The sequence below is a fragment of the Delphinus delphis genome, chromosome 3, assembly GCF_949987515.2.
Source record: "Delphinus delphis chromosome 3, mDelDel1.2, whole genome shotgun sequence".
Taxonomy (NCBI): Eukaryota; Metazoa; Chordata; class Mammalia; order Artiodactyla; family Delphinidae; genus Delphinus; species Delphinus delphis.
The window spans coordinates 14,586,973-14,600,789 of record NC_082685.1 but is presented as its reverse complement, the minus strand read 5'-3'; the positions used below and the strand labels follow the sequence as shown (position 1 = coordinate 14,600,789).

Below are 13,817 nucleotides of genomic sequence, written 5' to 3'. Positions count from 1 at the left end.
AGATTTTCAATATGGCAGCTATTTCAATATGTAAGACACCACGTGGGCAGCCCAGGCTGTGGTTTCCTATTGTGGACTGTGGGTGCACTGCTGGCCTTCAGTGGGGGAGCCCCACTGTTGTGAGCCTAACCTGCCGGTCCCCAAAAAGACTGAGCCGGGAGGCACTAGGGGCATCTGTTTCCACACCAACGAAAGGAGGGAAGTGCCCCCGCATGAGAGGGCACCCAACACTGCAGGGCTCACAGCAGGCACCCAGAGGCGGGAGCTGTCTTTGTGGGGATGCCCCGTCTTTTGTGATGTTAAATCTCTTGTCCGGAAGCTGAGGGTGGGCTGGGGGGACTCACAGCCATGACACTGCACTTGCCAGCCCAGAACTGTCTCCCTTACGCCCCCTCCACACAGGGTCAACCAGGAGGGCCACGTCCACCATGCCTGGTCGAGAGGCAAGTGGACACCCAGAGCTAGACCGGATTGCTCTACCCAGGTCCAGTGGCCAGAGAGCAAGCTGCGGGGTGTTTTCCAGTCATGTTATGCTGGATGAGAATGACCCCTGCCCTGGCCTAGAAGTTTCTGACTCCAAGGAACCTGGAGGGAGAGAAGAATGGACCAGCACCCCAGTCCCACAAAATGCTGCTAGCCTGGTATTTCTGACCTTTCCTTTCCTTACGAAAGCACCATGTTCTTTCTAGGGTGATGAGATGTTGACACTGCTGGTCAAACGAGTTAAAAAGGGAAGGAAACAAATCGCCTTGCTCTACTTCATGGTGTGAAACTTCTCAGCATTCACAGGAAAATGGGGACCTGTGTTACAGAGAAGCCCAGAAAACCAAACCTCCCGGGAAGGATGTAAAGGCCCAACTTTCTTCCCAGCTCAGTTCCCATACTTCGGAGAGACTATCACCTTCTTGCCACCCCCCCAAACCCCAGGCCCTGCTGCAGAACCTCGTTGCCCAGGGAGCCCTAAAAGCCCATCAACCCGCATAGCAGCCATCACCCACCTGCCTGCCGTCCAGTTGAACCCAAGTGTGCCCCACCTGACCCTGCAACAAGTTCTAAGAGATACCTGCTGTTGGCCCCAAGGAGCAACGGGGTGAGGCTGGTCAAACCACGGGGGCTTGTTAGGTGGGATCTGGTCATGGGGCCCAGGGCCCCGGGGGCCGGTGGCAGCAGGGTCCTGGACCCCTCCTGAGGCGTCGTACTCGGAAGAGCCGGGTATCTGGATAGGAGGCTTGTTGTCATCTAGAACCAGGCAAAAAAGCACTCAGAGAAGGTGGCAGCAGGAGGCCCCAACCGAAATGATCTTCAGCAAGCACCCAGGGCCAACCCAGGCTGGGCTTACTGCCCACTAAACCCTTGCTTCTTGACCCCACTGAAAACTGCCATTGCCTCCAGGAAGGCAACACGAAGAGAGGCCTGACCTTGGCCAGGAAACACCCCTCACTCCTTTGAACGCTTTACAATAAGTATCCTACTTATTGATCGATAAGCCATATTGATTTTACTTTGCTCAATAATTTTTATCAATTAAAATTTTTATTTGATTTTTGGCTGCGCTGGGTCTTTGTTGCTACGCGCAGGCTTTCTCTAGTTGCAGCGAGCGGGGGCTACTCTTCGTTGCGGTGCGCGGGCTTCTCATTGTGGTGGCTTCGCTTGTTGCGGAGCACGGGCTCTAGGCGCATGGGCTTCAGTAGTTGTGGCACACGGGTTCAGCAGTTGTGGCACATGGGTTCAGCAGTTGTGGCACACGGGTTTAGTAGTTGTGGCTTGAAGGCTCTAGAGTGCAGGCTCAGTAGTTGTGGCGCACGGGCTTAGTTGCTACACGGCACGTGGGATCTTCCCAGACCAGGGCTCGAACCCGTGTGCCCTGCATTGACAGGTGGATTCTTAACCACTGCGCCACCAGGGAAGCCCCCATCATCTCTTTATTAAGTACCCTTTTTGCATGTAGTTGAAAGATTTCTTCCCATCTGATGTTAGATTTTCTGGTATTAAACCATCCTTATATATTCCTGAGACATATCCTATTTGGTCATGACACATCTTTAAATACTTTGCTAGATTTCACCTGCTAAGACTTCACTGGGTTGGCCAAGAAATGCCTTCACTTTTTAAGTAAAAATAAAAGACACGTTTTTCATTTTCACCAAAAACTTTATTTTTTTTAAATTAATTTATTTATTTTTGGTGGTGTCGGGTCTTCGTTTCTGTGCAAGGGCTTTCTGTAGGTGTGGCGAGCGGGGGCCAGTCTTCGTGTGGTGCGCAGGCCTCTCACTGTCGTGGCCTCTCCTCTTGCGGAGCACAGGCTCCAGAAACGCAGGCTCAGTAGTTGTGGCTCACGGGCCCAGCTGCTCCGCAGCATGTGGGATCCTCCCAGATCAGGGCTCAAACCCGTGTCCCCTGCATCGGCAGGCAGACTCGACCAATACGCCACCAGGGAAGCCCCAAGACCTTTACTGAACAATGTATTGACCCTTTTGTTCCACTACCTCCTGCCATTTTTCAGGCAACTTCGTAATTCCATCTTCCCAAAACTTTTTATCTTTTTGAGCAAAGGACTGTTCCAGGTGCCTTTTACAGTGTTCCAGGGAATTGAAAATTTTTCCATTAAGAGAATTTTGTAAAGACCAAAATAAATGGAAATCCGAAGGTGCAACGTCTGGTGAACACAGCGGATGAATCAGAACTTCCCAGCCAAGCTATTAACAGTTTTTGGCTAGTCATCAAAGAAGCATGCAGTCTTGTGTTATCCTGATGGAAGATCATGCATTTTCTGTTGACTAACTCTGGACGCTTTTCGTCGAGTGCTGCTTTCATTTGGTCTAACTGGGAGCAGTACTTGTTGGAATTAATCGTTTGGTTTTCCGAAGAAGCTCATAATAGAGGACTCCCTTCCAATCCCACCATATACACAATGTCACCTTCTTTGAATGAAGACCGGCCTTTGGTGTGGTTGGTGGTGGTTCATTTCACTTGCCCCACAATCTCTTCCTTTCCACACTATTGTACAGTATCTACTTTTCATCGCCCGTCACATGTTTTAAGAACGGAACGTTTTCATTATGTTTAAGTAGAGAATTGCATGCAGAAATACGGTCAAGAAGGTTTTTTCACTTAACTTATGTAGAACCCAAACATCAAAGCGATTAACATAACCAAGTTAGTGCAAATGATTTTAAACGCTTGATTTGGATGTTCTGAGTATGCTGGCTATCTCCCGCGTGGTATAACGTTGATCGTTCTCAATTAATGTCTTAATCTGATCTTTATCAACTTCAACTGGTCTACCCGATGGTGGAGCACCATCCAGCGAGATATCTCCAGCACGAAATTTCGCAAACCACCTTTGACACGTTTTGATCAGTCACAGCACCTTCTCTATACACTGCAGAAATCTTTTTTTGCATTTCGGTTGTGTTTTTACCTTTCTTGAAATGATAAACTGTAATATGTCGAAAATGTTGCTTTTTTTTTTTTTCTATCTTCAGTATTAAACGGGCTACACAAAAATTCACCAATTTTGATGTCTTTTTTAAAATGCACGCTGATATGACAGCTGTCACATACAATCTAACAAAATTGTTTTGAATGAAGTTAAAGACAACTAAGTGCTATCAGAGCCATCTTATGGAAAAAACCGAACGAACCTTTTGGCCAACCCAATATTTACTAATTCTTCATCTTTGCTCAGAAGTGACACTAGGTTACATTTTTCTTTCTTTCCCTGTCCATGTCCATCTGGTATCAGTTATCCTAGCCTCGAAAATTGACTTAGAGAGCTTTCCTCTCCATTCTCTGGGATGGTTTGTATAGGAGAACTGTCTCAGTTGTAAGGGCGTGGTTACACTTACCTGTGAAATTACCTGCCTGGTGCTTGTAAATAGATTAGAATCTGCTCCTCGGATTGGGCCTGAGACCACAGAACCAGACCCCTTCTTGGGGGAGGAGACTGCTTTCTGGAGGCTGCCTCCTGGGGGCAGGTGCTCAGGGAGCCACGTACCAGGCTGGGTGGTTGGCGGGATGGCCGGGGCAGGCGTGGGGGCGGGGGGCGGCGCAGGCGGCGGCGGCGTGGCCTTGACTTCAGCTTCCATTTGCGGCATCTGGATCTGCGGCTGCGGCTGCTGCTGCTGCTGCTGCTGCTGGGCCAGGCTGTTGACAAACTCCTCATGCTGTGTCTTGAGGGTCTGGATCTGCTGCTGGAAGGCCAGCTGCACTGGCTGGACCACCGAGGAGTACTCATTGATGAGGGTTGCCTGATGGAGAGCAGGGCAGCCGGCACTCAGGACATGAGACTCAAGGTCCGAGACCCTATGGAGCAGCACGGGGACAAATGCCTGGGGAGCACCCAGAAGGTTGGGGTGATGCTACGGGCAGCAAGGCCCAGGGACCCAGGGCAAGCAGGCGATTGTCACGTAAAACAATCAACTTGAGCTTGACAACCACAGAGCATCTCAATCTAGCCGGACTTGGTGACTTTTGGTGCTGGGCAGTTTAGAATTCCCTAACAATGCGAATAAGCAAGGACAGCCGTGCCCTGGAGTGCCACGCAGACATTAAAATCCCACCACTGACAAACGTCCTAGGACATGCTCACAGGCGGTACTTCTTACTCACTGTATGGCTTTGAGCAAGTCACAACCTCCCCGGAGCCTCAACTTCCTCACCTGTAAAATTGGACAATAACGGGGCCTACCTCCGAGGACTCGGGGAAAATGCAGTGAAAGGAACTTGGGTGACTCAGTAACCATGAGCTGCTACCGCCATCTCAATAGGAGAAAAGCAGTGAATATCACTGTGGTATGGTGGTATGAGCCCATTTTTATTTGGTATGAGCCCATTTTTATTCATCAATTAAAAAAAGGGAGTAAAACTTAGAAAAAGTCTGAAATGTACTTTCCTCATTTGCCTTTCTGAGCATGAAAGCTTCTCCCCTGTAGGGAGGGTGGCAGTCAGGAGCATCACAGAGGAAACGGTCAACATATAGCTTCTCACATTCAACCAGACCTGTGCAGGAAGACATCTTCCGGCCTGGGAAAAGGGGGTGTGAACTGTGCCTTTCACCCAAGCAGCTGTAGATGGGATAGCAACGCCGGCACCACAGGAGAGGTGACCAAGGAGATCCGGCCCTCCTCTCCCTGCTCTGCGACCCCGACCTCTGAGCAGATGCCCCCTCAGAGAGAAGATGTGCACACGGGACACCGTGCACAACACGATGACTGTGGCAGCCTAGACTATGCCAGGGTTTCCTCATGCTCCCATCACACCTGGAGGACCAGAGCAAATGGGCCAAAGGCACCCCTGAGAGCAGAGCCTAAAGCAGGTAACCTGGTCACAAGCTCACCAGGAAAAGTCTGGCGGGCTCGCCTGGGAGGGCTCACTGGCTGCTGTGGACGGGGTGGGGGCCCCCGAAGCTGCTCCTCAGACTCTGCCTCCCACCCCTCACCACCACCCCAGGGGCACGCCGGGGAGTCCAGCTGGGAAAATGCCACCAGGACTCTGAGGTCACCACCCTACGGGTGGTGCCCAGCCCCCAACTTCAGGGAGCAGCACACACCTGGTACTGGCCGAGCCCCAGGGCCGGGCTCTGTAACTGCTGGATGATGGAGTCGTCAAAGTAGCCGTTCTTCTCCCAGAGCTGCAGGAGCTGGACGTTGGGGAGGAGGGAAAGGCCATGTCAGGGGAAAAACGAGTGCCACCCCCCTAGCCCCTGCTCATCTCCTGCCCCCCCGCCCCCCGCCGGCTGCCCCTTGTACCCGGGCAATCTTCTGCTGCTTGTCCTCCTCCACGGCCAAGAAGCTGGTACAGTAGATGGGCACCACGACCTTCTGCAGGGCGGCCAGCAACTCCCGGGCCTGCTTGCGCTGGCTGTGAGGGAGAGACCTTCCGCGCGTCAGGGCCCTGGGGCGGGACCCGGCCACGCGCCCGTTACCATCGCGGCTCCAGCCACAGCACCCTCTGCCTTCTTGGGACACGGGCCCCCAACCCGGCTGGGACAAGGGCTGGGCTCCCCACAAGATGGATGGACGGCAGTGGGAGGAGGGAAAGAACACAGCCTGGGGACTTTCAGAGCAAGGCCTCTCACCCTGGTCCCCTTATCAGTAAGATAACCCTTCTCTCCCAGGGTGGCATAAGGATGGACAGATGCAGGCCTGTGAGAGCCCCAGCTGCCCACAAAGGCTGAGCTGGGGTTGCTGTAGGTATAGGGCCTTGTCCATGCAGCCTCACTCGGCACTGTCACCCCCTAGGCACGAGGAAACCTGGGCTGGGACCCCACCTTCCACGAGGCAGAGGGAGTGTGCGGGCTGCCAGATGCCTAGGAGCCTGAGGCCTGACAGGGTGAGGCGGCCTCTCGGGGGGCAGGCCGCATAAATGAGCGTGGAGGGCCCGCAGCTGTACAATGAGGTGGCAGAGCCCGGGGAAGAAGGTGGGCAGCTAGAACCCCTCTCAGAGGCGAGCTCACCAGAGGGAGCTCGGAGAGAGCAGCAAGTGCCCGGGGCCGGGAAGCCAGGTTGGGGGAGGGAGGGCAGCCCAGGCAGGAGGACGGGGCGAGCCGCACTGGGCTTCCAGACAGTGAGGCTCAGGAAGCGGGTGGCTGGAGAAGTGCCAGAAACAGGGCTGTCTCTGCAGATCTGCCCTGAGTCAGCGGAGCGGCTGGCGGAGCAGGAGGCAGACAAGGTTCCGAACAGCTACTTATTTCCCAATGGCAGAGAAATAGGGGAAAGTGATGTAGGGAGCGCGGAGTGACACCGGAACCGCCCACATGGCACATGAAGCAGGGAGGGGCAGGGCCCGGCTGCACGTGGGCAGAAGGGGCAAGACCTGGGTCTGAGTCTGCTGCCCTCACAGGAGCTGTCCCCCAGCCAGCCAAGTTCAAAGACAAATGTGGCAGCCAGTCTTCACAGCTACAGGCTAGCCTTACTAGCACCACGAGCTTTCCCCTGTCTCTGGCCTAGGCATCTTGTTTCTCGACTTAACCTTTGTCAAAAGGCACCGAAGAGGCCATATGGAAGTAAACACTGGCCTGGCCTTAGGAGGGCTGGGGGGTGGGGGTGGGGGGCAGAGGGTCAGCCAGGGGGACCCTATGGGAAGGTTCCTGAAGCAGAGCAGAGTCAGGTGACTGGGGTGTGCATAGGTCAGTGAAAGGGAGCTGGCAGCTGACAGAGACACTGAAAAACACCCAGAAACTGCCCTGAGAGCAGGGAGTGAGGGGACAGCGGCCCCAGGTGGGGCGAGGGGTCTGGGGTAGTGGCTGAGGTGGTGGGGGGTGCGGGTGGCTGTCCTCCCGATGGAGGGCTTGTGGCTCAGACCGACCCTCCCCCTGGGTCTTCGGAAGAGTGGTTCCCAGTCCCGGGACAGGCCAGGCTCTGGAGCGCAGAGCATCGGCCGGGAGAGGGAGAAGGAGCAGGAGGGAAGGCGGAGCTGGCAGGGCCCTCACCAGTGGTGCAGCACATCATTGATCAAGTAGATGAGGTGCAGCCGCAGCTCGAAGTGCGCCCCATCGGCCGTGATGCGGTTCCGGAGGTGGCCCGCCATCAGCTCGCAGTGAGGTGGGGACTTGGCGTTGCTGAACATCCAGTTCTTCCCAGCCTGCAACAGCCAGGGTGGTGGGTGAGTGGGGCTGGCCTTCTCCAGGCCAAAGTGTGTACAGACGCCCGGGAATGTCGGACGGCCTCTGCCTGCCTTCCACCTTTCTTGGTGGGGGAGCCCACGGAAGTGCTCATGAGGGAAGGGGATGCGGAGACGGGGTGCCCCTAGAGCAGCCCTGGCCCAGACTGGCTGCAGGAGCTCCCACCTAGTCAGGAGCACCAGGTTCTGGGAGCACGCCCCCAGCCCCACCCCGCCCTCACCGAGATGGCATCTTTGGTGCAGGTGTCGATGATGGGCTGCAACAGGTTGTCAAACTCGTTCATGTCCAGCTGGGTCTCCTCCAGGAGCTTCTGCATCTGCTGTTCCACCGCGTGGGCCACGGCTGCTGTCACCTGCTCCTAAAAGGCCAAGTGGGACCGAGACTGTGTGAGGAGGAACCTTGGCCCAGGCCCAGCCAGGCTGGCCCATCAGTGCCCTGCCCCCAACACTCACGCCCAAAGCCTGAGACACGCATCTGTAAGTCATGGCTGTAACACGCAGAGCAGGCAGAGGATAAAGCCAGACAAGATACAGGGGGATACAATGTCTCCCCGGAGATGACAGACAGAAAGATTAAGACCCAGAGGAACAAGGAACCTCTGCACATCAATTCACCAAAAAAAGAAAGAAAAATGAGTGGCAGGTGTGAACACGGTATGGCGAGGACAAATATAAACAGTCACCAGTCAAGTAAAAGCAGAACAACCTCACTAGCAACCAGGGAGTCCGAAGTTAAAACATGACGCCAGACTTCTGCCCGTTAGGTTAGCAAACTGAGATATGGCTGAGACCCGGTGCTGCTGGGGGGACAGGCAGTCAGCCCAGGGCTGGCTGAAGCCAGACTGCCCAGTCTGTGACGAGCTCCGTATGGAAACTGAGGGTAAGCATTCTGGAGCGTTTTGTTTTCAATAATACAACCGTAACTTACGTCTTGATCCAGTACTAAAATTGGGGCTGGCGTTTCAGATATCTTTTCATCCATCTTATGTTTCTGGCAACTTATCCTATTGTATTTGGCCAAAGTACCAGACTGTGATGGATTGGGACAAAAGGGTCCTTCCTCACAACAGCTTGGGGTGACCTAACTAGCAGGAGCTGGTGCCAGTGGCACCAGAGGCCACCTGGATTCTCTGTCACACAATTTCCAATGTGCAGTCTCACTTGTCACATCCACTCCAGCACAACGGGTGTGTGGGTATCAAAGCTCGTGCAGTGACCTCACTGGGATGAGAAGCAACCTCCGTGTCCAGCATCGGGGTCAAGCTAAACACAACATGGGCGGTGGCAGCACTGGAGGGATAATGACTGTCAGGCGCCGAGCCCTGGACAACGGGACATCCCTGTCCTCAGCGCTGACACCGAATATTAGCGTCAATGTACAGATACAAAAACTGAGGCACAGAGGGTGAACTCTGGGTACCCACCTCAGGTCAAGAGGGGCGGGGGAGGGGGAGGGGCCGGCCCGTACCTGTCTGAGGGCCAGCAGGTGCTGCTCCTGCTGCTGCAGGTTCCACTGGCTCTGCTGGATGAGCTCGTCCATGGATGGGGTGCCCTGGGCTGGCGGGATGGGCGCCGCGGGGGCCAGCGGGGGCTGTGGCAGCGGTGGCAGGGCCGTGGCCGCTTCCAGCTCTGGGGCCTGCTGCTTGCAGATGACTGGCAGGAGAGGAGGAGAGGTGGCCCCTGTGAGGAGGTGGCTGGGGTCCAGGTATCCCCTTGGCCGCCTCTTGGGCAGCTCTGAGCCCCGGGGGCTCCCCTCCCTATACTCGCCACCCAGAAGAGGGACCCCTGCGACGTGCCGCCGCCATGCGTGCCCTGTATCATGGGGCCTAGCCCTGGATCCCTTCTGCCTTCCTGCTCGTCCTCTCCTCGGAGACCTTTGGGACTGTCATCTCACCACTCGTTAGCCAACACCGTCCAGCCTTGCCCACTGTCCTTCGGCCCAGAGGAAGCCTGAGCCCACCCCCTCCACCTTCTCCACACCTTGCCTGGGCCTGAAGCAACAGCCCCTCCCCGAGGGAGTCTCTCAACCCCCAGCAACCTCCGCAGCTATTTCTAACGCCTGCTGTCCCCCAGTCTACTCTCCCCGTTCAAGACAGCAAAGCCACCGGACCTCTGGATGGCGACCAGCAAACCCACGCACCTGCGGCCCTACGGCAGCACCCGACACATGCTGTGGCCCCCCTACACCCAACCCTTTGCCTTCCTTCCACTGACTCTACTCCTCTGCATTCAAGGGTCAATCCATATTGAGGCGACGTGGGATGCCCTATCCTGCTAGCAGGAGATTGCATTGGGCAGGTGCAGGCCCCAAACCTCGCCAGATGAGACGGGAGGGGAGGACTTGGGGGAAGGGTCCCTGGACAAGATGGCCTCCCCCTCTGCATTTGGGCCTCGGCTGGTCTGAGCGTGACCACGCTCTGCTGGAGCCCTTCTGAGTCCCACTCTAAGGGGGCCCAGCCTTTGGACAGAGCCATAAAAGGACGGTGGGGTGGAGGGTGTCATCCAGGGCCCACCATTGCTTAGGTCTGAGGCAGGCCTTCACCAAAGGCACCTTATGGGACCACCCCCACCCCCTGACTTGCGCTCTGGATCCTACCCTCCCAGAGACGCTGCTTCAGGAAATGTGTCCTCTCGCTCTCCTTCCTTCATTTTCTCTCTTTACTAACTCTGCCCCAGCAACATCTAAACACACCCAAGTCTTTGATCTTCAAAAGCTCCCTCTTCATCCATGCCCCGCTCTCGACAATTTTACAACCAAGATTCATCTTCAATTCTTCATCTCCCCTTTATCTCAACCCACGGAGGTCTGGCTCCGCCCACCCACCCCACCCCCAAAGCCACTGCGGTCATCCCCACTCAGCCTGATGGCCCCGTCTCAGCTCCTTGTCTCACGTGGCCGGTGTGGCCATCCCCTTGGCCCCTTCTTCCTCTATCCGACCCTCACATACTGAGATGCCCGGTCTGAGAATTAAGCCCCCTCCTCTGAGCAAGCCCCTAGGGGAACATGACATCTTCCTGTGGCTGCAGTTATAAAGTGCACTCTATGACCCCTAAATCTATCATCGCCATCCTGGATTCCTCAAGCTTTGGGTCTAATTACAGACCAAATAGCCACTGCTTTCCACAGGCACCTCAAACAGGCATGGGTTCCCTCTCACCCTGCGTTCCACCCCCTCCAAAGCTCCCCTTCTGACCCGTGGCTGGCACAGCTACGCCACGTACCCGAGCCAGAAGTGAGAAGGTTCATGCACCTTTCTCTCCCTTGCACTTCACACTAACAAGCTGCCCCACACAGTCAAGTCACCCTCCTAGATCACATGCCAATCTATCTGTGTCCCGCCATCACTGCCATGACTCTGCTGTCACCTGCATCAACCTGGGAACTGGTTTCCCTGCATCCAGTCCTGCCTCCCCTCTCCTTCTCTACTCTGCGGCTGTAGTGCCGCTGCTCAAAGTGTGGTTCAAGGGCCAGCCCCAGGTGACGCCAAGACTAGACAAGCACAGAAATGGCGAGGGAGTGTTTTGGCACTTTTACAGCAATTTGATGTTTCATGATGCATGTTTTTTTCCCCATTTTTTTCTTTTCTTGGTCATGCCATGTGACTTTCGGGATCTTAGCTCCCCGAGCAGGGATCGAACCTGGGCCCTGGCAGTGAAAGCGCCAAGTCCTAACCACTGGACCGCCAGGGAACTCCCATCATTGTTCACATTTTTATTGTACTTTGCCAAACTGTACTTTTTGCAACAGATCAGAAAAAAACAAAAAACAGTCCTTCACCAGAGTCTGTGAGGCGCCAACCTCAAGCGGTCCCAGGACTCAGTCTTCTCAAACCACCAGGGTGAAGGGCTGGCTACAGAGTGGCTAGCCCTGCTCCAGAACACAGTTCTGAAACCGTTCTACAGCTTCCCCAAAGCTTCCAGAAATCCTAAGTCCTTGGTAAGCCAGCCCTCCCTGCTGTGCACCCTCACTTCTGGCCGCTCCAAGAATCCCTCCTTCTCTGGGCTTCAGGCACCCTGAGCTTTTGCCCCCCTCCTCCCAGCCCCTCCTAAGGCTCGTGCCTCCATCCCAACACTCCTGGCTCCTCAGTTTCCGTGTGTCTAACTCTGACATGGACTTTAATGGCAACGGAGATATTCTTACCTGCAGAAAGCATTTCCTGAGTCCTGATCTTCCCCTGCTAGAAACACCCCAACTTCCCGCCATTATGGCACCAAGTCCCAAGCAGCCCCCGAATTCTGACTTTCAGGGTGGGAGTGCTCCCCTCGCAGGGGAAGCAGCTCTCACCTCATGGTCACTCGAACCCAAACACCATCCTCCCCTGCCCAGTTATGCCACCGGCATCAATATCCAACTGGCGCTTCAGTTCACAGATTCTACCCCTTAACCCCACCTGTCCCCAAGCCCACTGCCTTTACTCAACTCACCGACTCAATTCAGACTTTACCACCAACTGCCATCCCAGCCTCCACTCACGCTCCCTCCAGCCTGTTCTCCACGCAGGCCACACAAACCCGACCCACCTCTCCCTTGTTTCAACCTCCCTTGTGGCTTCCCACTGCCTACAGCAGAGGTTTTAAAGTTGACGTGCTGGGGCTAAGGAACGGTTGCTCCAGAAACACATAAATGGGTACATTTTGCCTAGGCAACCTGAAATCTTCCCCACCCTCATCTCAAACCTTAAACAGGCACCAGAAGAACCCCTGGATTAAAGAAGAAAACCCAAACTTTCCCCTGGAAACTTTCCCACTCCAGATCAACCCCCTCTCCCATCTACACACATCTACACTCCAGCTATGCTAGGCCTCTTATGATTCCTCTCCTGGCTCTCAAAAAACACACTGTGCTTGTTCAAGCCACTGTACTTTGCTATGTCTTACAAACTATCGATCACCTACTACCTGCTACCTATTAGGCACAACACTGACCCAAACAAGGTCTGGTTGGCCTCAGGGAGCTTGTAGTCCAGGGAGCATTCACCTTTCAATGTCCACCTACTTGGCAATCTGAAACACAACGTTATCTAGAAGCTAGAGATTTGCTACTGAACAATACAGATGTGAACTCAGGGACTATCTATCTGTTATTCAAAGACCAGCTAGGATAACTGACCTCATCTTAAATTCTCTTAATTTCAAGCCGGAACCTTGAAGCCCAAACCAGTGAACATAAACAGCTGCAAAGAACTAAAGCCCACAGGACAATTAGTTTTGATCTGGACTGCAACCATCTGAAATGCACAAAAACCTTGCTGGACCGACGGAGAGCCCGCAAAGGGGGCTGGACGGTACCTGCCAGGAGGGTCCCACCCAGTCCGGCTTCTATCACTTCCTCCCTGGAAAACACTGAAGCAGTCACTCTACTCGCTGATCTCAGTCATCATGTTTGCAAAACAACAGAAATCCCTGATCCGGAGCCCAGAAGGAGAATCGATAACCTCGATCTCCATGACACTCGGGCCCTGCAGCCGCAGGGCTGTGGGAACAGCCGAAAGAATCGTGAAGGCCAAACGAACTCATTTTCACAGAGAAACAGCATGCGACCCAAAAGAAGGCGTTTTGTGGCAGAGCCCGAAATTGGAACCAGAGAAAGGATTCGTTCGAGAGGGCGCCCTGAGAGCTGGCGAGGACTCACGCTGCTGCTGCTCTAGAGCCAACTTGCACTTGTAGTAACTGTAGAACTCGCCTCCGAACAGAAACGAGAATTTCGGGTTATCCTTCTGCTTCTCCATAGTCATCTTTTCAAACTCGGGACCGTTCCGGGCCACGAACTGGGCCAGCTTGTCGATGACATTTCGGAGTTCCTGGTCTGGAAGACGGAGAAAAGGCCACGCGGAGCGTCAGCGAGGACCGCCCAAATCCGGGGGCCCTGGCTTCCCGGCCCGCGTCCGCGGGGCCGGGGTCCCTAGGGGTGGGCCCAGGAGCAGCCGCCCTTGTACGGGTCCCGATAGGGGCCAGAAGCGCTCCGGGAATGCGGGGATCCGCGGGAGAGGCCGCAGGCGAACCCGGGAGGCCGAGCCCCGCCCCCTCCTAGGCCCGGGGACCCCGAAAGGCGGGGCGGGTCAACAAGGGATTCCGGGGAGAGAGAAACGGCCCCCGAGCCCGGGCTGGGCCTCACCATCGGGCGGCAGCGGCATCTCCATGGCTCCGGCCGCGGGGAACGTCCTCCACCACCACTCGATCGCCCACCAGGGCCG

General features: G+C 55.2%; 1 protein-coding gene across 2 annotated transcripts in view; it reads right to left on the bottom strand.

Annotated features, from left to right (window-relative positions):
- CHERP (calcium homeostasis endoplasmic reticulum protein) overlaps nt 1-13,817 on the bottom strand; it is a 21,566-nt gene extending 7,749 nt beyond the window's left edge. For both annotated transcript variants that reach the window (XM_060008107.2, XM_060008108.2), the window contains exons 1-9: nt 13,739-13,817; nt 13,256-13,429; nt 9,092-9,276; nt 7,845-7,982; nt 7,433-7,584; nt 5,751-5,862; nt 5,552-5,641; nt 3,998-4,250; nt 1,064-1,239 (exon numbers count right to left, since the gene is read on the bottom strand). In XM_060008107.2, coding sequence (XP_059864090.1) covers nt 1,064-1,239; nt 3,998-4,250; nt 5,552-5,641; nt 5,751-5,862; nt 7,433-7,584; nt 7,845-7,982; nt 9,092-9,276; nt 13,256-13,429; nt 13,739-13,763 — 1,305 coding nt within the window. In that variant the 5' untranslated portion in view covers nt 13,764-13,817. The remainder of the gene's footprint in view (nt 1-1,063; nt 1,240-3,997; nt 4,251-5,551; nt 5,642-5,750; nt 5,863-7,432; nt 7,585-7,844; nt 7,983-9,091; nt 9,277-13,255; nt 13,430-13,738) is intronic.